The 22,289-nt window shown below is 45.9% G+C and overlaps 2 protein-coding genes across 2 annotated transcripts in view; one reads left to right on the forward strand and one right to left on the reverse strand.

Moving 5' to 3' along the window:
- Positions 1–22,289, reverse strand: part of LOC142198389 (uncharacterized) — a 332,778-nt gene that overhangs the window by 192,071 nt on the left and 118,418 nt on the right. Inside the window, exon 11 of the mRNA XM_075269415.1 lies at positions 8,775–8,777. Coding sequence (XP_075125516.1) covers positions 8,775–8,777 — 3 coding nt within the window. The remainder of the gene's footprint in view (positions 1–8,774; positions 8,778–22,289) is intronic.
- On the forward strand, positions 9,445–12,648 carry LOC142196975 (uncharacterized). Its single transcript, XM_075266944.1, has 4 exons — positions 9,445–9,460; positions 9,542–9,765; positions 10,286–10,589; positions 11,753–12,648. Exons 1-4 carry the CDS (start codon positions 9,445–9,447, stop codon positions 12,646–12,648), a joined length of 1,440 nt encoding a protein of 479 aa, XP_075123045.1.

Consider the following 22,289-nt stretch of genomic DNA (forward strand, 5'->3'; position numbering starts at 1 on the left):
TCAACCTCCAGGCCATGAGGTTGAAGCTGTCCAGGTCCTGGCAGAGCTGTCAGTTCAGAATTACCAGGTTTTGGACTTGTGGAAGCCTCCAGTAGGTCCCTTGACTCATTAGGATGAGGTGGGTAAACCATGCCCTTTTTTGGCCAGAACGGCATGATCACTATTGCCGAAGTCTGGTCCTGCCTGAGTTTCGCCAATACCTTCGGAATCATCAGAATAGGAGGAAAAACGTATGCCAGTTTGAACCTCCAAGGTATTGACAGGGCATCCACCGCCAAAGGATTGTCTTCCCGGTAGAGGGAGCAAAACCTTGTCACTTTGGCGTTGTACTGGGTGGCCATCAGGTCCACCTCGGGGAGACCCCACATCTCAGTGAGATGATGAAAGATGTCCGGATTTAGGGACCATTCGCCTGTCATCACCAGGCCTCTGCTTAGCTGATCCGCAAGGATGTTCAGCCCACCTTGAATATGAACCGCTGATAGTTGTGAAAGATTCCTCTCCACCAGGAGAATATTAGATTTGTCACCTGCAGAAGCGAGGGGGATCTGGTTCCCCCCTTGTTTGCTGATATATTGGACTGCTGTTAAGTTGTCTGTTTCACTCTCACAGCTTTCCCTTGCAGGTGGGGTGCAAACATTAGAAGCACACGGTGCACCGCAGTGAGCTCTCGCCAGTTGGACAAATGAGCCTTCTCTAAGCTGGTTCCAGGTCCCACGTACCGGGGTCTCCCCCAGAAGCACTCCCCATCTTGTGAGGGAGGCATCTGTGGTCAACAGGGTCCAGGATGTCTGGACCGTGGATTTCCCGTCTCTGAGCTGGGACCACCAAGCCAGTGATCGACGGGTTCTGATGGATAACTGGATAGGCTTCTGTAGCCCCGAAGGACTGTGGTTCCCGACTCTCAGGATCTCGCACTGTAAGGGGCGCATGTTCCATAGGGCCCACAGAACTGCCTTGATGGCTGCGGACATGAGACCTAGGACCTTCATGGCGGTCCTGATAGTAACCTTCCGGGTTGTGGATAGGTGATGAGCCGCTTGACCAATCTTCTCCTTCCAAGGAGGAGGCAGGGAGATCATCATGCTGAGAGAATCCAAGATAAACCCAGAAATTGAATCGGGGTAGATGGAACCACTACTGACTTCTGCCAGTTTATTAGCCAGCCCAGCTCATTTAGGAAAGCCACAGTGGATTCCAACTGTGTGGCAAGCACCTCCTTTGACCGGGCTTTTAGGAGCCATTCGTCTAGTTATGGGACAATAAGATCCCTTGGAGGCTCAGGGCAGCTACGACCGGGGCCACTACCTTTGTGAAGGTGTGGGGGGCCAAGGATTTGCCGAATGGGAGAGCTGTCTAGATAAAGTTGCTTGATGCCCTGGAGAGGGAGGGTCCTTACGTATTTGTCTGGCTTGAACAAGTTGAAGGACCGATGGATCTTGGATAAGCCGTGATCAGGCGGACATATGATGAGACCAAATAGCCTACCCAGCCGATCTAGATGTGCTCTCCTCAGAGAGGGAGGCATAGGTAGTCAACAGGGTCTGGCGTTAGATGGACCATGGCCACTCTCCACCAGAGAGGGATGCATCAGTGGTCAACAGGGTCCAGGTAAACTGGACCGTGGACTCTACATTTAATTTCATGTTCCTCCTATGGAATGCTTCTCTAGATGTTCTCTCCACCAGAGAGGGAGACATAGGTAGTCAACAGGGTCCGGCCTTAGCTGGACCGTGGACACTCTCCACCAGAAAGGGATGCATCAGTGGTCAACAGGGTCCAGATAAATTGGACCGTGGACTCTACATTCAATTTCATGTTCCTCCTATGGAACGCTTATCTGGATGTGCTCTCCACCAGAGAGGGAGACATAGGTAGTCAACAGGGTCCGTCCTTAGCTGGACCGTGGACACTCTCCACCAGAGAGGGATGCATCAGTGGTCAACAGGGTCCCGATAAATTGGACCGTGGACTCTACATTCAATTTCATGTTCCTCCTATGGAACGCTTATCTGGATGTTCTCTCCACCAGAGAGGGAGACATAGGTAGTCAACAGGGTCCTGCCTTAGCTGGACCGAGGACACTCTCCACCAGAGAGGGATGCATCAGTGGTCAACAGGGTCCAGATAAATTGGACCGTGGACTCTACATTCAATTTCATGTTCCTCCTATGGAACGCTTATCTGGATGTGCTCTCCACCAGAGAGGGAGACATAGGTAGTCAACAGGTTCCAGCCTTAGCTGGACCGTGGACACTCTCCACCAGAGAGGGATGCATCAGTGGGCAACAGGGTCCAGGTAAACTGGACCATGAACTCTTCATCCAATTCCACTTTATTCCTATGGAACTTTTCTCTAGATTCGCCCCACTAGTGAGAGAGGGGCGTTTATAGTCAACAGGGTCCAGCGCTAGCTGGACCATGGACATCCCGTCCTTAAGATGGAACACCACCTGGATGAAAGACAAATTTTGAGGAATAACTAAATTGGCTTGACCCAGACTGCTGAGTTTTTTGTCAGCTGGATGACACAGCCTCCTCCATCCAATTCCTCATTGCCCGTATGGGAATCTCCTGTAGATGCGCTCTCTACCGGAGAGGGCTGTCTCTGTGGTCAACAGGGTCCAGACTATCTGGACATGGACATCCAGCCCTTAAAATGAAGCCCCTCCAGGCCCCACGGGTTGTGATTCCAGGCCTCAGACTTACCTTCTGCAGGCCGCATGCGCTATATGGCCCAAGGGACTGCAACTGCAGACCCTGACATAAGATCCAGTAACCTTTGGCAGTTAGGATGGAAACCCGCTGTATTACCTATAAATAATGCACTGCTGATATGATCTTTTCCCACCTAGAGGAGGGAGATTTTCAAGCAGACCAAGTCCAGCATGAAGTTTAGAGACTTTCTCCATGTGAATGGACCATGAGAACCACAAGTACCTTATTAACTTTTTTTTTTTTTATCACAAAAGCAAAGTGCAACTGGGATTGAACCCAGGATACTGTGGATTCAGGCATACAAGTCTGTAACCCTACAGCTTGAGCCACTAGGGCTTCTATTTCTAAGTAAGACCTCTTATGAAAACTGGGAGAGGGAACCTTACCAGAAATCTCATGTACTCCTTCACCCAGGAGATGACAACAATAAATGAAGGGCTCCTAGCTGGAGGACCCCGTACTGACAGCAGTGCAGACATGCATAACCTTACAACAAATTGCCTTAGAGAATCCACCATCATGTGAGCAATAAGCAAATATGCACCTAATAAGTAATGATAGTACATAGGTATCTGAAGCCTTCTTTTAGGTTCACAGCATATAGTCCCCGCTTAGGAATTAAATGCACATTGAAAAACCGCAAGAAATACAAAAATTTGGTTGGATCTTACCATAATGGCGGTGAATCGACTTCGATATTGTGAAGTTGACAGAGTGCCCATAGCAAATAGAAATTAGTGCTTTTAGTCTCTGCAGTGAACACAGAGGGAAAGCTGAAAGAGGACACGGCTTACCTCACTGCAGGCAGTAAATGAACTGCAGCTGAAAAAGTCAGTAACCTGCACAAGGCCGGTAAGACAAAAGACTGCAGTATAAACCTAGAGCTTTCACTCAGAAAGAAGGGAAAGAGAAGAAAGGATCTAAGACACCTTATTCTAAACCATAGAGGAGGCCACAGCCTCCCCCACCTGTCCAGTCGCACAGGACAGAAAAAAACACAGGGGGGAGGAGGTCGCTCTGGCCTCTTATAGGGGGAAAAACTGTTAGCTAATTAAAAGTTCCACCTGTCCTAACAGCACACAGGGGCAGGAATACCCCATCTTGTGCTGCTGTTTGGCGTAGGGGGAAAGGCTATTCGTCTCCTACCTTGATCAGTCGCCTCCGTTCCGCCGTTCTGCAGAAATACCGGTTTTTACCAGTATGTAAATGAGCTCTCTTGCAGCATTTGGGGCGGGTCCCAGCGCTCAAACGGCAATGGGGGCGTCCCCATTGCTGCTAGAGAATTGACTCCAGCGACGCCTCCATCTTCAGCTGCAACCGCCTCTTCTGTCTTCCCGCTGGGTCAAACTGTGACGCCAACGCAGTCGGCTCTGCCAGTGAGACACAAGCAGAGCCGAGTGCGCATGCCGGCCGGCGGCCATTTTTGGGAGGCCGCTCCTGTATTGAACTACAAGAGCAAGAGCAGCTTCCCAAAAATGGCCACCAGCCGGCATGCGCGCTCTGCTTGTGTCTCACTGGCAGAGCCGACTGCGCAGGTGTCGCAATTTGACCCAGACGAAAGACAGAAGAGGCGGTTGCAGTTGAAGATGGAGGCGTCGCTGGAGACAGTTCTCTGATAGCATTGGGGACGCCCCCATTGCCATTTGAGCGCTGTGGCCCGCCGCCAATGCTGCGAGAACTCATTTGCATACTGGTAAAAAACAGTATTTCCACGGAACAGCAGACTGCAGGCAACTGATCAAGGTAGGAGGCGAATAGCCTTAAGGCTCTTCCAATGTGGTAATTAGAAAAAAAAATGGTTTATTGATAGAATCCCTTTATTGTATATTGTCCCCATTTTCGTGTGTCGTCATTTCAACCCTAATTTCATACCATAGCTCTTATCTGTATGATATGTATTTGTGTATTTGCCGTTAGATTGCCATTTCAACCTTACTGGCATAGCTTATATATTTATGGTGCCCAATACTGTCTATCGCCTTATCATTCTTGCCCACACTGTACACAGTTGGGTCTATTGCCATGTCATCCAGGATAGCACAGATCAGAGTCCCGATCGCTGTCCCTCAGACCACTGGACTAATCTAAAATATTATCTTTAAATGTTTTTTTTTCAGATTCCTTGCAACGGGAAACTCCTTTGTTTCTCTCCATTTTGAGTTTCTCCTGGCAGACTCCACAATTTCCCTGATCATGAGACACACTTGCTAAGTTATCTGGCAGTGTGTGAAACCTATTGTCATACCCGAGCCAAAGTGTGAAGATTGGCTACGGATAGTTTATGGCTTCTACGAAGTTGCACAGTTTCCAAACCGTGTGGGTGCACTGGATGGCAAACATGTTCATATGAAAAAGCCGGCTCGTTCAGGGTCCCTATTCTACAATTACAAGCAGTTATTTTCTGTGGTCCTGTTGGCCCTTGCTGACGGCGACTACAAGTTTGGAATAGTAGATGTAGGGGCCTATGGAAGCTCTGCAGATGCTGCCATCTTCAGAGCTTCCACAATGAATGAATGGCTTGAATCCAACCAACTTGCACTTCCAGAACCACGGCCACTTCTGGGATTGTCTGGACCACCAGTGCCTTTTGTGGTTGTTGGCGATGAGGGATTTGGACTTGGCCCCCATTTGTTGCGTCCTTTCCCTTGACGTGCTTTGGATGACCGGAGGCGTTATTCAACTTTCGCCTCACACATGCAAGACAGTTTGTTGAATGCGCTTTCGGCATTCTAAGCAACAAGTGGCGTGTGTTCCATAGCCCCATTAAATGCATCCTGACCATGTGAAGCCGGTAATCCAAGCCAGTGTAATCCTGCACAACTTTGTCAGGATCCATGACACTGCACTTGAGGCTGACCTCACAGACACGTTCCCAAGTACCATTGCTCTGGACCAGACCCTTCACGGGAGACCAGGGACAGAAGGACTCCATGTGCGTGATCAGTACGCGGACTATTTTATGTCGCCGGCTGGAGCAGTTCAGTGGCAGATGTCAGCGATCCACCGTGGACAATAATTGTGTGTCAATAAAATGTTACTGTTCAGGACTTTTGTTGTGTTTGTCATGGTTGTTTAGTTTGGCACTCGCAAGACAATGAGGACTCGTGACGTGGCTTCTGAACTTCTGAACGCTTTACAAGTTGGACAGTTCCTGGGTATAGGACCCTGTTGTATGAGGTGTGGATGCCCTAGTTGCTTGACATGTCCATGCCCCTGATGAGAAGGCTGGTACTGTATCCCTGACTGGAGTACAACCCACCTTCCTGAGAATACTGGCATTGTGAAGGGTCAAAGGGCCTAAACTGTTGTTGGGGTGGCGGCATGGGACCTGACACTAGTCTGTTCCTGTGCTGGTCTATTACAGTCGCTAGTTGTTTTGGATCATGCTCACCCTGGAATATGTTAAGCACAGTGATTATTGTGGACTGGCACAAGAGTTGGCGTTCTGGAAGGGCCTTCTCCATGTGCCTTGCCACCATGAGGCCAAAATGTTAATTTGCACTACAATCACTTCGTCTTCGAGTGCATCGAGCATGGCACTTGGATCCATGCCTGTCCCACTACTGTTTTTATTTTTTTGACACAACCTGTTGGTCTTGTTGTTGGTCTTCTGGTCTCCTGTGGACTTAGAGAAGAAGCTTGTGATGGCGAGGAAACTTGCAAACATTCTAGTACACCTTCGGGCTCAGACTCCTCAACAGCACCTTCCAGATTGTCAATAGTTCTGAAAAACCATTTTACAATCTTTAAGTACCAGGCCATAAACCCATGGATCCGAGTATACAGTATACTGATGATATACCTACTCTGCAATTTCCATAACTTCTTTCAGATACATCAACTGTTGGGTATACATGTAAGGTTTCTTGATTTGACGACCGGCTCCACTCTTCCCCTTTGCACTTAATTCACGCTTAAACTGGTCTCGGCATGTGTTCCACCGAGTCTTCACTTCATCAGATTGAAAACAAAAAATGGGCTTATTTACCTTTTATGATAATGTAAAAAGTTTGTTGACTGCAATATTATTCCTTTGGTACTTACTTATGTTTGTGATTATGACCATTAAAAACATGGAATATTACAGTATTGTGGTACCAAGTTTCTCAAAAGTGATAACAAGATTGTGGCACCAATCACTAACACCCCCCCATCCCCAATAGTCATTCCCCAGGAGACAATCACTAACCCCCCCATCCCCAATAGTCTTTCCCTAGTAGCCAATCACTAACTCCCCATCCCCAATAGTCTTTCCCTAGTAGCCAATCACTAACCCCCCCATCCCCAATAGTCATTCCCTAGTAGCCAATCACTAACCCCCCAATAGTCATTCCCTAGTAACCAATCACTAACCCCCCCTCCCCAATAGTCATTCCCTAGTAGCTAATCACTAACCCCCCAATAGTCATTCCCCAGGAGACAATCACTAACCCCCCATCCCCAATAGTCATTCCCTAGTAGCCAATCACTAACCCCCCCATCCCCAATAGTCATTCCCTAGTAGCCAATCACTAACCCCCCCATCCCCAATAGTCATTCCCTAGTAGCCAATCACTAACCCCCCAATAGTCATTCCCTAGTAGCTAATCACTAACCCCCCCATCCCCAATAGTCATTCCCTAGTAGCTAATCACTAACCCCCCCATCCCCAATAGTCATTCCCCAGTAGCCAATCACTAACCCCCCCATCCCCAATAGTCATTCCCCAGTAGCCAATCACTAACCCCCCCATCCCCAATAATCATTCCCTAGTAGCCAATCACTAACCCCCATCCCCAATAGTCATTCCCCAGTAGCCAATCACTAACCCCCCAATAGTCATTCCCTAGTAGCTAATCACTAACCCCCCAATAGTCATTCCCTAGTAGCCAATCACTAACCCCCCCATCCCCAATAGTCATTCCCTAGTAGCTAATCACTAACCCCCCCATCCCCAATAGTCATTCCCCAGTAGCCAATCACTAACCCCCCCATCCCCAATAGTCATTCCCTAGTAGCTAATCACTAACCCCCCAATAGTCATTCCCTAGTAGCCAATCACTAACCCCCCCATCCCCAATAGTCATTCCCTAGTAGCTAATCACTAAACCCCCAATAGTCATTCCCTAGTAGCCAATCACTAACCCCCCCATCCCCAATAGTCATTCCCTAGTAGCTAATCACTAACCCCCCCATCCCCAATAGTCATTCCCCAGTAGCCAATCACTAACCCCCCCATCCCCAATAGTCATTCCCCAGTAGCCAATCACTAACCCCCCCATCCCCAATAATCATTCCCTAGTAGCCAATCACTAACCCCCATCCCCAATAGTCATTCCCCAGTAGCCAATCACTAACCCCCCTCCCCAATAGTCATTCCCTAGTAGCTAATCACTAACCCCCCAATAGTCATTCCCTAGTAGCCAATCACTAACCCCCCCATCCCCAATAGTCATTTCCTAGTAGCCAATCACTAACCCCCCCATCCCCAATAGTCATTCCCTAGTAGCTAATCACTAACCCCCCAATAGTCATTCCCTAGTAGCCAATCACTAACCCCCCCATCCCCAATAGTCATTCCCTAGTAGCCAATCACTAACCCCCCCATCCCCAATAGTCATTTCCTAGTAGCCAATCACTAACCCCCCCATCCCCAATAGTCATTCCCTAGTAGCTAATCACTAAACCCCCAATAGTCATTCCCTAGTAGCCAATCACTAACCCCCCCTCCCCAATAGTCATTCCCTAGTAGCCAATCACTAACCCCCCATCCCCAATAGTCATTCCATAGTAGCCACTAACTAACCCCCCATCCCTCTGCCCCCATCACCCCTCCTGACCACACTTACCTGAACCATTATCATTAGCTGCTCCACACAATGTCGGGCCATTTTTTTTCTTCTGCGACGTGTGTCTGCTATGGCTCCTCGGCTGTCGTCTTCTCTTTCCCTCCTGTGCGCAGTCGTAGTTCCGGCAGCGTCGCAGCTGCAGATATACACTGATGTATCTTCAATGTATATCTGCATAACCGCACGCGCCTATAGAGTTCTATGGGATTGGCTGTGCCGTGAATTCACGGCCTTTGCAGACCTGCGGTATTCAGTGCGGACCCCTGTTATGGCACGGCATATGACGGATAAAAATATACAGTGGTGTAAGAGGCCGCACTGAATACAATATGTCCGCAATTGAAAACACGCAACTGCAGCCTTAAATTACGCTAGTGTAAGACCAACCTTACACTACAACGGACACAGGACTAAGAAGAGGAGAGACACCGAGCAGTGATATAGCGTCGTATTTATAACAAATGGTAAGGTAAGAATGCCCAGAACGGCCCCTTTAGGGCTAGTTCACACGGGGCCAATTCAGCGGATTTTGACCGTGGATTTTGCCTCAATGGAGCTCTTTGTGAAACGCTAGCCTTCAATTTTCCACTAGCGAGCAGCCCTTTCTTCAGGCGGTTTCCGCGGCTTGGTGAGCTGCGGCTTCCGCCTGGTGGCAGCAACCATTTGAGCCGACTCTGGGGTGAGGAAGCCGCGACAGTCGTGGCAGGCGGGTTTTGACCCGAGAGTGACGCGGTTCTCGCGTCACTCTCGGTGCCAAGATCCGCCCCCCGTGTGAACTAGCCCTTACCTGACGGTGTTGTGAATCGTCACAACACCTATTCAGCATTAAGTTAGACCCAATATTTTGGTGGCTGCAACTTCACCCTTACGTCAACAGCGAGGATGCGTAATTTTCACAATGATGAACCAACAAGGTACAAGCCCTAGGGGTAGGGAAGGAGTTTGGGCGATGTGCAGACAGTTTCACCTGGACCGGATGATGTGAAGTCTTTAAGGCTTTATTGACAATGAACACTACGTGATTCAGGATTGTACCTTCATCATTGTGGAGCTATTAAAAATATTTTTGGAAGTAGGTCGTCCTCATACACTACAAAGCAACAACGACCGTGAGTTTACAGCTGAATTAATAAGCCTGTGGCCAACGTGCAAAATTGTGAACGGTCGACCTAGACATCCAGCTGGTCAAGGATCTGCTGTGCTATCCAATCAAGATTACGTGCTTGACCATGACACAAAAAATTGGGCTGTAGGGTGAGAACCGATTTCTTGTGTTAATTAGTTTCGAATAAATAATTTGTGTTTCAATGACTATTGTTGTATCACCGGCTCTACATGTAATAACACTGTGTTACTAAATATAGACTTCTCATATCTAACCAATAGTATTTCATCATTTCACTAAAACAGTTCAAGGATTTCATCAAATCAGTGACTTTCTTTAGGGAAATGACCCCACAAAGTTGGTCATCAAATTCTAGTTTCATCATTTTCTTGCGACATATAGACAGATCTCCAGCCGCTCATGTATTCCGTCACTGTGTGTTTGTGTCTCCACAGATGGATCCAGTAGTAGAAATCCCCCCGAGAGATGTCCCCTGAGTCCTCTGTATTCCCAGGACTGCCCGGAGGAGAATGTCCCAGACAGTCAGCAGGTAGGGGGCGCTAAAGACTCACCAAAATCTGACCCTAAAGGGACTGAACCAAAGGTCATTTTACAATATTTCTTCCCTGTTTAGGGTGAAGATCTGATGGATATTAAGGTTGAGATTATAGATGAGTCCGAAGAGGAGACGGATTCCTGGACTGATCAGCAGTGTAAGGAGCGGAGACTTTCTCCTCTAGATACTACTACTCCCATCATCTCCTCATCACATGGCAATCTATCCCATCACTGTGTGTTTCCTACAGATGGAGCCATTGCCAGAAATCAGGGAGAAGATGTGACTGATATTAAAGCGGAGGCTGAAGAAGAGAGGATGAGGGGCCATCACCTGTGTAAGAGGGAAGTGGAGGAGGAGATTCCAGGAGGTGTTACCACAGGTACTGTTGTGGTCAAATTTGCTTATAATCCCCAAATTAGGGATTTCACCTTATTGTCTGTGGGCTTTTAATTATTAAGTCCCATTAAAAAAAGGGAAATAACATCTAAGTGGAGAAGACAACACAAAGGACTTGTAGCATGTATGAAATATCCAGAATGACTTGTCAAGCTGAATAACTCATTATGGTTCATTCCAATGGCAATGATGCTTTTTAGTGTTGCTTCCAATCAGAATTTCCATACCATATGAAGTATCCACAAGGAAGAGGGAAAATACATGAATTCAGGGCAGGACTTATAGATAGCAGGTGCCAGAGACAGAAGCCTAGAGGCTGTAAGTAACAGAGGCAGAAGCCAAAAGGACACAGGTAGGAGAAGAAAAAAAAAAAGCCTAAACGCATAAGTAACAGAATGGACATAGTTCAGACAAGACAGATGTAAGGACAAACATGGACATGACAGCTGAGATGCTAACATAGTGGAAGGACAAATGTCTGCATGGGAAAAATCAACAGAAGGATGATGTGTCCACAGGGAAACCGATGCATACATGGCAGAAGTTAAAAGGGCAATCATACAAAACAGAAGGTTCACTGTCCAAACACGGCAGGCAGACTAAGACATCATTCAGACAAGACAGGATGGAGAACTTGCACCCAACTTGCAGACTGGCATCAAACAGCAGAGCTGCATGCAAGTTTACAAACAGAGCAGGAACTGACCATTTTTTCCATGCCGTCCGTTTCCCCATGCCTTGATTAGCACACATACAAATTTTCAGGCAATTCCATCCATTGGGTCAGCCTGCACACGACTCCAAACACCTGAGGTTATAATATGGCCACCCTATATATATATATATATATATATATATATATATATATATATATATAGACAGGCAGTCAGGGATTGGCAGAAGGAAGCTTAGCAGGTGAGACCACTACTCCTTAAAAAACAGGAGGACGCACGGAGGTAGCCAGGTCTGCCAGTGAGCTCAGATCACCGCTGTTACAAGTGTCTATCTTTCTGTTTCTCACTCTGTCATTGATATATTATAAACTGCATCAAAAACCACATGTGTGTTTTCATTCTTATAAGAATGTTATCATTTTCTTGCTGTTTATGGTAAAATATCACAAAATCCATCTTTTTATCCCAACAGAAATTCCCAGTGCGATCTCTGAAGGAAACTTCATGTTATCAGTAAGTGATAAAGGAGAAGATGAAGATATGATGGAGCGCTCCTCAGGAGCAAACCTCATTACCCCTAATGTACATCCAGGACATCACAGTACAGATCCATCATATAATCCCCTAAATCATGGGGAACCTTCTGACCAACCACAGATTGTGACCACAAGTACCAGGAAGAAAGAGGCGAAAAGATTTCAGTGTGGGGAACGTGGAAGAGAATTTACACACAGATCAAGTCTTGATACACACAGAAGGATTCACACAGGAGAGAAGCCATATTCATGTGCAGAATGTGGGAAATGCTTTACAGATAACCCAAGTTATATTAGACATCAGAGAATTCACACTGGAGAGAAGCCATATTCATGCTCAGAATGTGGGAAATGTTTTGTGAATAAAGACAATCTTATTAGACATCAGAAAATTCACACAGGAGAGAAGCCCTATTCATGTTCAGAATGTGGGAAATGTTTTCTGAATAAACAGCATTTTGTTGTACACCAGAGAACTCACACAGGAGAGAAGCCAAATCTATGTACAGAGTGTGGGAAATGTTTTACAGATAATTCAAGTCTTAGTAGACATCGACGTATTCACACAGGAGAGAAACCATATTCATGCCCAGAATGTGGGAAATGTTTTATGAATAAAGGCAATCTTGTTAAGCATGTGAGAATTCACACAGGAGAGAAGCCGTATTTATGTTCAGAATGTGGGAAATGTTTTAAGGATAAATCAAGTCTTAATAGACATCAGAGGATTCACACAGAAGGGAAGCCATATACAGAATGTGGGAAATATGTTATTTCAAAAGTAAAACTTAATGATTATCAGAGAACTCACACAAAGGAAAAGCCATCTTGATGTTGTGCTGTATGTGGAAAATAAAAAAAGAAATGTACAAAGAATAAATCTGATTCTTCTGAAATTGCAGGAGTGTGAAATTTTGATCTTATCCTAAGGTTTGTGTAAATATCAAAATGGGATCTTCATTTATACAATACACAGGGTCAATCCTGGTATATAGACTATGTGCTACTGTGCTGCATTGTCCAGAGTTGTATGAATAAGCAATTACACAGTGCAGATTAGTGCTACTATTCAATAGAGATAGGATAGACTAGTGACTGGGGGAATCTGCTCCGGCTCCTTACACAAACAGGTAAACCTTTCATTGACAATTATCTAATTTTGTCTATTGTGCAATAGAGCAGTTTCACCTCCAAACACATTCTTTAAACATACATTTTTACTTTTTACATTTTATGTTAGAAACCGGATAACCTTGTTAACTATTTGTTTTAAAATTAATACTACTTTATTAACAGCAAAGTGCTCCAAAAAATAACTTTGTTATATACAATCAGTTTCTTGTTGTTCACCCAATATACAGTCTAGCCTGGGCTAACCTTAAAAAAATAAATAAATCTGTGATTTCATGTTTTGTTTTCCTGTTCTGGTGACTGATACACAGTGTGAATGAGCTTTGTTCTTATTCTGAATTTTTATATACACTCACCGGCCACTTTATTAGGTACACCTGTCCAACTGCTCGTTAACACTTAATTTCTAATCAGCCAATCACATGGCGGCAACTCAGTGCATTTAGGCATGTAGACATGGTCAAGACAATCTCCTGCAGTTCAAACCGAGCATCAGTATGGGGAAGAAAGGTGATTTGAGTGCCTTTGAACGTGGCATGGTTGTTGGTGCCAGAAGGGCTGGTCGGAGTATTTCAGAAACTGCTGATCTACTGGGATTTTCACGCACAACCATCTCTAGGGTTTACAGAGAATGGTCCGAAAAAGAAAAAACATCCAGTGAGCGGCAGTTCTGTGGGGGGCGGAAATGCGTTGTTGATGCCAGAGGTCAGAGGAGATTGGCCAGACTGGTTCGAGCTGATAGAAAGGCAACAGTGACTCAAATAGCCACCCGTTACAACCTAGGTAGCCAGAAGAGCATCTCTGAACGCCGCACAGTACGTCGAACTTTGAGGCAGATGGGCTACAGCAGCAGAAGACCACACCGGGTGCCACTCCTTTCAGCTAAGAACAGGAAACTGAGGCTACAATTTGCACAAGCTCATCGAAATTGGACAATTGAAGATTGGAAAAACGTTGCCTGGTCTGATGAGTCTCGATTTCTGCTGCGACATTCGGATGGTAGGGTCAGAATTTGGCGTCAACAACATGAAAGCATGGATCCATCCTGCCTTGTATCAACGGTTCAGGCTGGTGGTGGTGGTGTCATGGTGTGGGGAATATTTTCTTGGCACTCTTTGGGCCCCTTGGTACCAATTGAGCATCGTTGCAACGCCAAAGCCTACCTGAGTATTGTTGCTGACCATGTCCATCCCTTTATGACCACAATGTACCCAACATCTGATGGCTACTTTCAGCAGGATAATGCAATGCCATGTCATAAAGCTGGAATCATCTCAGACTGGTTTCTTGAACATGACAATGAGTTCACTGTACTCCAATGGCCTCCACAGTCACCAGATCTCAATCCAATAGAGGAGCATCTTTGGGATGTGGTGGAACGGGAGATTCGCATCATGGATGTGCAGCCGACAAATCTGCGGCAACTGTGTGATGCCATCATGTCAATATGGACCAAAATCTCTGAGGAATGCTTCCAGCACCTTGTTGAATCTATGCCACGAAGAATGGAGGCAGTTCTGAAGGCAAAAGGGGGTCCAACCCGTTACTAGCATGGTGTACCTAATAAAGTGGGCGGTGAGTGTATACATACAGTACAGACCAAAAGTTTGGCCACACCTCATTCAAAGAGTTTTCTGTATCTTCATGACTATGACAATTGTAGATTCACACTGAAGGCATCAAAACTCAGAAGTAACACATGTGGGATTATAGACTTACCAAACAGTGTGACACAACTGAAAGTCTTATATTCTCAGTTCTTCAAAGTAGCCACCTTTTGCTTTGATTCCTGCTTTGCACACTCTTGGCATTCTCTTGATGAGCTTCATGAGGTAGTCACCGGGAATGGTCTTCCAACAGTCTTGAAGGAGTTCCCAGAGATGCTTAGCACTTGTTGGCCCTTTTGCCTTCACTCTGCGGTCCAACTCACCCCAAACCATCTGGATTGGGTTCAGGTCTGGTGACTATGGAGGCCAGGTCATCTGGCGTAGCCCCCCATCACTCTTCTTGGTCATATAGCCCTTACACAGCCTGGAGGTCCAGGATGGTCCAACTAAACGCAAACCGAATGGAATAGCATGCCGCTGCAAGATGCTGTGGTAGCCATGCTGGTTCAGTATGCCTTCAAATTTGAAGAAATCCCCAACAGTGTCACCAGCTTGGCTCCCCCACACCATCACACCTCCTCCTCCATGCTTCACGGTGGGAACCAGGCATGTAGAGTCCATCCGTTCACCAAAGACACGGTGGTTGGAACTCACATTTGGACTCATCAGACCTTGGCACAGATTCCCACTGGTCTAATGTCCATTCCTTGTGGTCTTTTCTGCTTGTTGCCGGTCCTTAGCAGTGGTTTTCTAGCAGCTATTTTACCATGAAGGCCGGTGGCTGCTGCACAAAGTCTCCTCTTACCAGTTGTTGTAGAGATGTGTCTGCTGCTAGAACTCTGTGTGGCATTGACCTGCTCTCTAACCTGAGCTGCTGTTATCTTGTGATTTCTGAGGCTGGTGACTCGGATGAACTTATCCTCCGCAGCAGAGGTGACTCTTGGTCTTCCTTCCTCATGTCAACCAGTTTCTTTGTTTTTGCAACTGCTCTTGGGGACACTTTCAAAGTTTTCCCAATTTTTCGGAGTGTCTGACCATCATTTCTTATGGTAATAATGGCCACTCGTTTTTCTTTACTGAGCTGCTTTTTTCTTGCCATAATACAAATTCTAAGAGTCTATTCAGTAGGACTATCAGCTGTGTATCCACCTGACTTCTGCACAACACAACTGATGGTCACAACCTCATTTATAAGGTAAGAAATCCCACGTATTACACCTGACAGGGCACACCTGTGAAGTGAGAACCATTCCTGGTGACTACCTCATGGAGCTCATCAAGAGAATGTCAAGAGTGTGCAAAGCAAAAGGTGGCTACTTTGAAGAACCATGAATATAAGATAGATTTTGAGTTGTGGTCACACTTTTTGGTAAGTAAATTCTACATTTGTTAATTCTTAGTTTTGATGCCTTCAGTGTGAATCTACAATTGTCATAGTCATGAAAATACAGAAAACTCTTTGAATGAGAAGGTGTGACCAAACTTTTGTTCTGTACTGTACATATATATATATATATATATTTATATACATATATGTTATACTGTATATACACACACTAGCAGTGCATCCTCCACTAATTTGAAAAGACGTCACATCTCCCCGCCCTGTACCCGCCTACACTCTCCTAAGACACAAGCCCCGCCTTCCTAGCTCTTTAAACACTAACCTGGGAGGCGGGGCAGCGAGGCGAGAGGAGCAGCGTGGAGCGGCAGCAAGGCGAAGAAGGAGGGCACCGGAGCAGCCATCTCTGGAAGTAAGTAGCTACTAGAGATGTTTAGTCTCCCATTAGAATGAATGGAGGCAGCCGGCGCGCAGCGGGTTAAGGCTGTGTGCCGGCTGCTTCCATTCATTCCTATGGAACCGCAGCGGAGCCTTCACACTGAATATACAGCATATACTCAGTGTGAAGGCTAAGCAAAGCATTGTGGGAAATAGTACCGATCTCGATCCCACCTAAAAAGATCGTGTTCGGAATTCCGATCGCGATCGTGAAATTTTCTCGATCGCCGATCGGAATCCAATCTTTTCTGAACACGATCGCTCAACCCTAGTTGCCAGGTCCTATCCATAGAAGAATTGGCAATATCATCATTACCATCATGGCCATGTTCACCTTAAGAATTTCAATCTCTAGATATCCCCGCAGCTCAATTCTTCATCCTCTGCTTACACACAACGCTGACTGTTCTCATCCAGGGATGTGTACGCTGGAGGTAGATCCTCAGGCATCTCACGGGGTCCAGTGCATGGAACTTTTCTTCATCAGCAGAGGAAGGAGATGGAAAAAAAGCTTGTAAGGTAATCAGCTAGTTTATATTTGTGGTGGAAGGAATTTTGGGTCTGAAGCCCGTAAGGAAACTGACCTGAACACGGTCAGGAAAAAAGGAGATATATGGCTCCTCCGAAGATAGAGCTTGCAGCTCACTGACCCTTTTGGCTGATATTATAGCCAGAAGAAATGCTGTTTTGTAAGTCAGAAATTTTAGTTTGACCTCTTTCAGAGGCTCCAAAGGTTTTATAAATAGTGCCGAAAGGACCGTATTGAGGTCCCACTGGTGGACAGGAGTTGTAACCACAGGTCTCAGCCTAGTTCCCCTTTGATAAACGTGCTTATTAAAGGATCTTGAGACAAACGCCTCCCCAGATAGGCGGACAGGGCGGCTACATGTACCTTTAGGGTGGCAGCAGCAAGCCCTCTGTCTAGTCCATTCTGAAGAAAATCCAGGATCGCTCTTATTGGGGGATCAGAGGAGTCCATTTCATGTTCAAGACACCAGGCATTGAAGATGATGTTACCAATTCTTTTGTAGTTGTTATTAGTAGACACAGCTCTGGCGCTTGCGAGAGTCTTCAGAAAGGCTGGAGACAGTCATCTATTCCTTAATTCCTCCTAACCTCCAGGCTGTCAGGTTGAGTCTCCTCAGATCCTGGCATCTCAGCTCTCCTTGGGTTACCAGATCTGGGAGGGGGGTAAGCCTCCAGTATATGCTTTGACTCATCTTCATGAGCTGGGCAAACCAAGCCCTTTTTTGCCAGAACAGGATTATGGCAATTCCCGAGGCTTGGTTCTGTCTTATTTTTATCAATACCTTCAGTATGATTAGAATTAGAGGGAAGATGTAGAACAGCCTGAACCTCCAAGGGATGGACAGGGCATCCACTGCCAAGGGATTGTCCTCCTGGTACAGAGAGCAGAAGGTCCCCACCTTGGCGTTGAGTCAGGTTGCCTTAAGATCGACCTCTGGGAGACCCCATCTCTGGACGATCTGTTGAAAAACATCTGGAGTGAGAGACCATTCTCCTGATATGGTGATAACCCGACCCTTGATGTGAACAGCGGATAACTAGGTCAGATTTTTTTCTGCCCAGGAGAATATTAGATTCGCCTCTCTGAGCAGGGCTGGAGATCTGGTGCCACCTTGTTTGTTCAGATAGATCACCTTGGTCATATTGTCTTAACGAACCTTCACTGCTTTGCCTCTGAGATCCTGAGCAAAGTGAAGAAGCACCAGGTAGACTGCTCTGAGCTCTTTGATATTGGACGTTTCCAACTCCAGCCTCCTCCAATGACCTTGCACAGTCTTGTCTTCCAGATGGGCTCCCCATCCCAGATGGGATGCATCTGTTTTCAACAGGGTCCACACTGTCGGGACCATGGACCTTCCGTCTTTTAGGTGTATCCACCATCTGAGGGAGAGATGGGTACAGGGAGAAAGGCAGATCTTCTTGTGCAGTCCCCGTGGAGAGCCATTCCAGGTTCTCAACACTTCCATCTGGAGGGGACGCAAATGCCATAAAGTGCAAGGAACCACCCTGTCCGAGGATGACATCAGGCCGAGGACTCTCATGGTGGTGCGGATGGTAACTCGCCAGGTCTGAAATAGGAAGCGGGCGGCAGCCTCTATTCTCAACCTCCTTGGGCTGGAAAGGAAGATCTGCATCGACTCTGAATCACAATGAAACCCAGGAATTTCTTCCAGGTGGCTGACAAGATCTCTGATTTCTCCCAGTTGACTATCTAATAGGGTTGAGCCGATCCTGACTTTTCAGGATCGATTTTAAAATCCGATTTCCGATCATTTTTCATTCGAACCCGATCTTGATTACAATTCCGATCCCAATGCAAGTCAATGGGATTTTTTTTATTAATCGGAGATCAGATTTTAAAAACAATCCTATTCACTATACAGCATGGAATCTAACAATTGACCGCTTTAATTGTTAGAATCCATGCTGTGTAGTGAATCACTAAGTAGCCAGAAGATTTTTTTTTTAACCCTCTGGCTACTTAGTCCCCCCTGGTGTCCACTTACCTCTAGAGATGGCTGCTCCTCCTTCTTCTTGTCCTCGCTGCCCGTCCAGCTACAGTCTTCTTCTCCCTTCGCGGCCCTCTCCCTGCCAGGTTAGGAGAGTGTGGGCGGGTTAGGAGAGTGTGGGGGCGGGTACTGGGAGGGGAGACGTGACGTCTCCGAAACCGAAGCTTCCAGGATGGATTACTGAGCAATGGGAAGAAGCCGAGTGATGACAAACTGGTCGGGAGGTAGATGATCTAACTCTATGGAGTAACCGCGTTCTACCATCTGTAGAACCCAAAGATCTTCTAAGTGGGTTCTCCATGCCGCTGAAAAATGGAAAAGACGTCCTCCAACAGGAATTATGACCACAGAGAGCGACACCCCATCAAAATTCAGGCTTCCTTTTGGGGTCATCCCTGGGATTACCACAACCCGCGCCTCTAGGACGGTATCTAGACCGCCATTGTTGCTGGCGTCTAAGGCCAGATGTTGACCCTCGACCCCTAGGAGGGGGAGGTCTCCTTCCTCTGGAGGCTTGTGGCAGGGATTTCCCTTTGCCCTCAGCTAGACCTTCCATAAGATCACCCAGCCCTCGGCCAAATACCTTCCTAGGCTCAAAGGGAAGGGAGCATAGCACAAATTTTGAGGTGAGATCAGGTCTCCAGGGTTTTAGCCATAAAGGCCTCCTGGTGGCCGTAGACATAGCCATGGATTTGGAGGTGAGCTTTAGCTGTTGTCTGGACGACTCCAAGATGTAGTCCACTGCTCTGTGGAGGTTATCCATGCAAGCTAACATGTGATCACGATGCGCGCATGCGTGCTTTTACAAAGCGGAGACTTGTGTTCTGCTGTTAATATATGCCGAATATAGGAAAAGAAGAGGAAGTGGGTGATGGTATAAAATAAGGGATATATTAAAGATATAAAATAGGGAAGAGAAAATAGTATTTGTCTGGTAGGAGAAAACATTGATAAAATAGAAATACAGAGATATTAAAAAATATAGTGATGTGGAATAACCAATATATAAAACTCCAAGTCCATATAATCACTATAATTGGGGGGGGGGGGGGAGAAGGAAAACGGGGGAAAGGGAGAAAAAAAGGTGAATGTATTTTATTAAAGAGGAAATGTTGAAGTGGATTCTTATTTATTGCCGTCTTCCGATGCTATATTTACGCCTGCTGGATGTAACGTATTAAGTTGGTACATCCAAAACATGTCTTTTATTTAAAGTAGAGATTCTGTCAGTTGTATCTGGTGGTATCCAATCTATTGGTGTCACGTGGAAACCCCTAAAATCTTTATTGTGGTATTTTGCTGCATGGCATGGCTGCATTCCCCTTTTTTTCTCCCTTTCCCCCATTCCCCCCCCCCCCCCCAATTATAGTGATTATGCACTTGATAAAGGGCCAAGTGGAGCCCGAAACGCTTTGGTGTTTTTAGCGTTGTGCCTATTGTTCTCCAATAAAAGGACCTGTTTTCGATCAGTGAGCGCCGCCAATATTCTTTCTTCTTTCTCCATTGTCGTTCCCGGGTTCCTTTTGGTTTACCGTTGGATATAAGGCGTGCTGCCCCCTCCATCTGCTCTTTCAGCCCATTATGGCAAAGCTCTAAACGTGGTTGTGAACGCAATTGTCACAACCGGAGCAGGTGAGAGGCCATCTGGTCTATTAATCTTTTTTTGTCTATATATTAGATCGTTATACAAATACTATACTATCATTGGTTTGCTCGGTGTCGTTTTGTGTTCTCTTTGAGCTTTGAAGTTTGTCACGAAAGACTTGCAACAATCCAACAGGAGATGCGTTTCATGGGCTGCAGGAATGCAGAAATGATGCACAGATGATGCACACCACAGCTGCAGGAACTCCACCAGTATAACGGGTACACCAGGAAGGGCCTCTTGCCTGCATCTGGCACCTTCCTTTAAGGAGAGTGACCCGGAAGGGGGCGGGGCTATCATACCCGACGCCCCACACACAAATCCCTGGTTTTCCCGTAAATTGACTGCTTATAGGGCAAAAGGAAAATGTTTGTTTTGGTACCGTGTTAGCCAGTGGTTATAAAATATAAAAAACAAAAAAAACTTTGCAAGTCTTCAGTAGGTGATACCTTTTTTAATGGCTAACTCATAATGATGACAGAATATGACGTTTCGAAGCTTCCTCTGAGCTTCTTCTTCAGATATAACTAAAAACACTTTCTAGAGGCTGCATATTTATGTACAACAGGACACAGGGCTAGAATTACAGGAGGGAGGGGGGAAGAGGCTTATTACTATATACTTATAACAACAAACAATCAATTGCCAGATCCCTCAGTTCTTATCTTAATGGCTGTCTTAATGATGTGTATAAAAAGACATAAACCCAGGTGAGATGTTCATCCCATTGTCCAACGTCTGGAATAGGGTCATGGCCTTGTACTCATAAATCAGTCGCTGTTTCCTTGATTTAAAGTTCCCTTTTAAGATCAAGATTTTCATGTCATTGGTGATATTATGATCTTCCTGGCAAAAATGACTTGGCACGGGAAGATCAGTTCTCTGTTGTTTGATTGTATGGCGATGTGAATTAATTCTCATTTGGAGTTTCTGACCAGTCTCTCCAACATACAGATTTTCAGTGGAACATTTGGTGCAAATGATCAAATACACTACATTAGGTGTGTTACAGGTGAATGTACCTGGGATTTGATATTCCCTGTTAGAGTTTGGGATCTCTATCCTGTCAGTAGTCAGTAAGTGAGGGCAGGTTTTGCACCTCTTCTGTCCACATGGAAATGTTCCTTTGTTAGTTGGAGGTGACAGTGAGCTGCTAATAATCATATTCCTGAGGTTTGGTGGCTGTCTGTAGCACAGGAGAGGGGGATCTGGAAATATGGATGTTAGACGGTTGTCTTTTTGCAGTAGTGGATGTAATTTGCGTGTGATTCCTCTCAGCGTCTCCAGGTGGGGGTTGAACATGAACATCTCACCTGGGTTTATGTCTTTTTATACACATCATTAAGACAGCCATTAAGATAAGAACTGAGGGATCTGGCAATTGATTGTTTGTTGTTATAAGTATATAGTAATAAGCCTCTCCCCCTCCCCCCTCCTGTAATCCTATCCCTATGTGTCCTGTTGTACATAAATATGCAGCCTGCAGAAAGTGTTTTTTAGTTATATCTGAAGAAGAAGCTCAGAGAAAAGCTTCGAAACGTCATATTCTGTCATCATTATGAGTTAGCCATTAAAAAAGGTATCACCTACTGAAGACTTGCAAAGTTTTTTTTGTTTTTTATATTTTATAACCACTGGCTAACACGGTACCAAAACAAACATTTTCCTTTTACCAAATGGAGGATACCAGAATCTACCGGAAATTTAAGGACCTAAAAACACTTCTGAAGAAACGGGCACAGCTGGACAGCGACATCTTTTTCCTATCTAATT

The sequence above is a fragment of the Leptodactylus fuscus genome, chromosome 3 (genome assembly GCF_031893055.1).
Source record: "Leptodactylus fuscus isolate aLepFus1 chromosome 3, aLepFus1.hap2, whole genome shotgun sequence".
NCBI lineage: Eukaryota > Metazoa > Chordata > Amphibia > Anura > Leptodactylidae > Leptodactylus > Leptodactylus fuscus.